Source organism: Nematolebias whitei, chromosome 5 (assembly GCF_014905685.2).
Source record: "Nematolebias whitei isolate Nwh7 chromosome 5, NemWhi1, whole genome shotgun sequence".
Classification (NCBI taxonomy): domain Eukaryota; kingdom Metazoa; phylum Chordata; class Actinopteri; order Cyprinodontiformes; family Rivulidae; genus Nematolebias; species Nematolebias whitei.
The window spans coordinates 1326378-1329448 of NC_056502.1; the positions used below are offsets into that span (position 1 = coordinate 1326378).

General features: G+C 51.4%; 1 protein-coding gene across 1 annotated transcript in view; it reads left to right on the top strand.

The window, feature by feature from the left end:
* The window catches only part of LOC119409773 (acidic leucine-rich nuclear phosphoprotein 32 family member E), a 3318-nt gene extending 516 nt beyond the window's left edge, over nucleotides 1-2802 (top strand). Inside the window, exons 2-7 of the mRNA XM_037676672.1 lie at nucleotides 1081-1230; nucleotides 1344-1466; nucleotides 1538-1691; nucleotides 1872-1987; nucleotides 2071-2137; nucleotides 2228-2802. Of these exons, the coding sequence (XP_037532600.1) occupies nucleotides 1081-1230; nucleotides 1344-1466; nucleotides 1538-1691; nucleotides 1872-1987; nucleotides 2071-2137; nucleotides 2228-2304 (687 nt within the window). The 3' untranslated portion in view covers nucleotides 2305-2802. The remainder of the gene's footprint in view (nucleotides 1-1080; nucleotides 1231-1343; nucleotides 1467-1537; nucleotides 1692-1871; nucleotides 1988-2070; nucleotides 2138-2227) is intronic.
* The last annotated feature ends 269 nt before the right edge of the window (nucleotides 2803-3071 follow it).

The window sequence follows — 3071 nt, forward strand, 5'->3', positions numbered from 1 at the left end:
GCTAATGCACCGAGGCGACCACAGTTAGCAGCTAACATGCTAATGCAGCGTGCGTTCTGTCTTGTGGTTATCGAGCAGCTGGCGCTTTATCGTGCTGCTGCTCAGAAAGCTAACATGCAGTTACTTTCTGAGTTGTTTGATATCTCGGCCCTGCAAACATTTGAACCCTCTTCAATTCCTCCTGATTCTAAAAGCGTTCCCAGGCTTGCTCTATAACTAAATGAGTTCATTTTATTTAACGTAGACCCCACCGAAGGGTTATCACTTGTTTTCAGGAGTTGCGGATCAGTTTTAATGCACCAGCAGCTGTTCATGTATTTCCTGTCCCCGCCCACGCCGCCGCTGCGGTCGGAGCCGAGCGGAGCCTCGGTGGAGGTGAGGTCAGCTGTTGTTTCCAGCAGGTGGTGTAGTTACTGCTGCTTCACCACACAGCGGTGCTGGTTCACCAGGGAAATGATCATTCATTCAACCTTTATTTATACAGGTAAATCCCATTGAGCCTCGAGGACTCATTTACAAGAGAGACCTGGTTTCTACAAAGAGTGATGACAACAATGGACAACAACAATAAACAGTTATAAAAAGTTTTTTTTTTTTTTTAACAAATAGGATGGCTTTAAAAAAGTAACAACAACAGCTAGAGTCTAAGTAACAAAAATCATCTAGATTCTAAGGCGAATGTAGAAACTAAAAACAGGAACATGTCTGCATCGGTCCCTGCCAGGAGTCCAACAGATCCTTAAAGACACTTAGAGAGGTCAAAGGTCGAGAGCTTCAGATCTTTTTACAACATATTCCAGGAAACGGGAGCGGAGTAGGAGAAGGTCCTTTTGTTCAGTCTCCACTGAGTATCGGCAGAGATCCAGATCTAGGTATCGGGATCGGAAGGATGGGTTCATCCATATTCAGAACTCATGTTTCCATTTCTTCAGGCTTGTGGACCTCAGTGGTTCAGGACCCAGAGTTGGTTCTGGAGTCCGGTTTGAAGAACTGTCTGCAGGCGGTGCTGTTGTTTTCCTGATCTGTGAGGTCCACAGACCTCAGTTCTGGTTCTGAAGGTTGTGGTGTGTGTGGTGTCAGGTGGTGGAGCTGGTGGTGGACAACTGTCGGTCGTCTGACGGCGAGGTGGAAGGTGTGACGGACGAGTACACGCAGCTGGAGGTCCTCAGCATGGTGAACGTTGGCCTCGCCTCGCTCTCCAAGCTGCCGTCGCTGCCCAAGCTCAGGAAGGTCAGTTCTGGTTCTGGGTCCACTGGGCACTCAGATGTTCTGGCAGGGATACAGGTGGACCCAGGTTGTAATAAAGGTGTGGGAACATGTTGGTTCTGGTGTTTGGCTTTCAGCTGGAGGTCAGTGATAACTCCATCTCAGCTGGTTTGGACTCGCTGGTGGAGAACTGTCCCGGCCTGACGTACCTGAACCTGAGCGGGAACAAGATCAAAGAGCTGAGCAGCATCGAGCCGCTGGTAAGTCCGGTTCTGTTGGACCCGGGAGCCAACTGGTGTTCCCTTTAACTTCCTGTCGTGTGGCCCTGCAGCAGAACCTGAAGAACCTGAGGAGTTTGGACCTGTACAGCTGCGACGTCTCCTCTCTGGAGGACTACAGGGACGGCGTCTTCAAGCTGCTGCCCCAGCTCACGTTTCTGGACGGGTTCGACCCGGAGGACAACGAGGTTCCCGACTCGGAGGACGGTGAGCAGCGGCGACCCAACGGCTGCCAGAACCGCTCCTGTCACACGTTGGAACTAATCGGGCCTCAAATATGAAAACTGGTTCTGGAGCCAGGTCTGGGTCTGGACCTCCCAGTTCCATGTAAGACAAAACCTAATCCAGTTGGCCGGTTCCGAGTTCTGATCTGTGGTTCTGTTCCAGATGAGGATGATGAAGCTGGTCCACTAGGAGACGACGACGATGATGAAGAGGAGGAGGGTTCTGATGCAGATGAGGACGAGGTGGGCCTGTCCTACCTGATGAAGGAGGGGATCCAGGTGAGTCTGTGTGTTCACTACCGGTTGGGGGGGGGGGGGGGGGGGCTTCTGGACCCGTTTCCTGACCTGCTGGTTCTGTTAAGGATGAAGAGGATGATGGAGATTATGTTGAGGATGAGGAGGATGATGATGATGAAGAGGACGATGAAGGTAAGAGTGCATGTGAAGGCAGTAGGAGCGTGCATGTTGCTGGTCTCAGGCGTCCTCATGTCTCTGGTGTCCTCGTGTCTCTTGTCTCAGAGGACGGCGCCGCTGTTCAGGGCGAGAAGAGGAAGAGGGACGCAGATGATGAAGGAGACGATGATGATGACGAGTAAAGGACTGTCCTGGCTCCGCCCACACTGACTAACCCCTCCCCCTGAGTTGGGCGGGGCCCTGGAGCCGCAGACAGACAGGAAGTCTCAGGTTTCACTGCAGTAACCGGGTCCAGGTGCCCGGCCCGGTTCTTCCCAGGTCACCACAGAGATCTACTGCAGGAGCGCTGACAGAACCTTCACTGGGCTCCAGATTGGTTCTGGTTCTGTCTGTGGTTCTGACAAGGTTTCAGTTCTGTAGTCTCCCAGTAAACCCAGTTCCTACATTACCCAAGATCCTCAGCAGCTGCTCCACCCTTCAGGTTCTGCTCTCTGATTGGACGCCTTCAGTTTTAGCCCCGCCCCTCCCAGCTGTCTGCGGCTCCTGCTGGTCTCTGGTCTGTAAATGGAACGGGTCCCTGTAGGTTCTGTGGTCTCTGCAGTATTTTATTTTTTTATTCCTGTTTTCTGACGGTGTTGGTGTAACCCGAGTGTTTTTCAATAAAACCCCTGAAACGTTCAGAACCGCCTCGGTGCTCCGAACACAACAAGACTGCGTCTTTAAAGGTGTCGCTTCAAAACCTTCTCGGCTCTAATCACCTCTGACATCAAACATCGTTAGAACAAAACCGTGAAGGAACGGAGCTCCTGAACGAATAAAATTAAAGTTCTGTTGGAGAAGAAATGTCAGATTAAAGGTCCGTGAAATAAAACCCGTTTGTTTTTTTTCTGCAGAGCTCCGTTACAAAACGAGCTGCCGCTCACGTCACACTGTTACCATGACGACCACA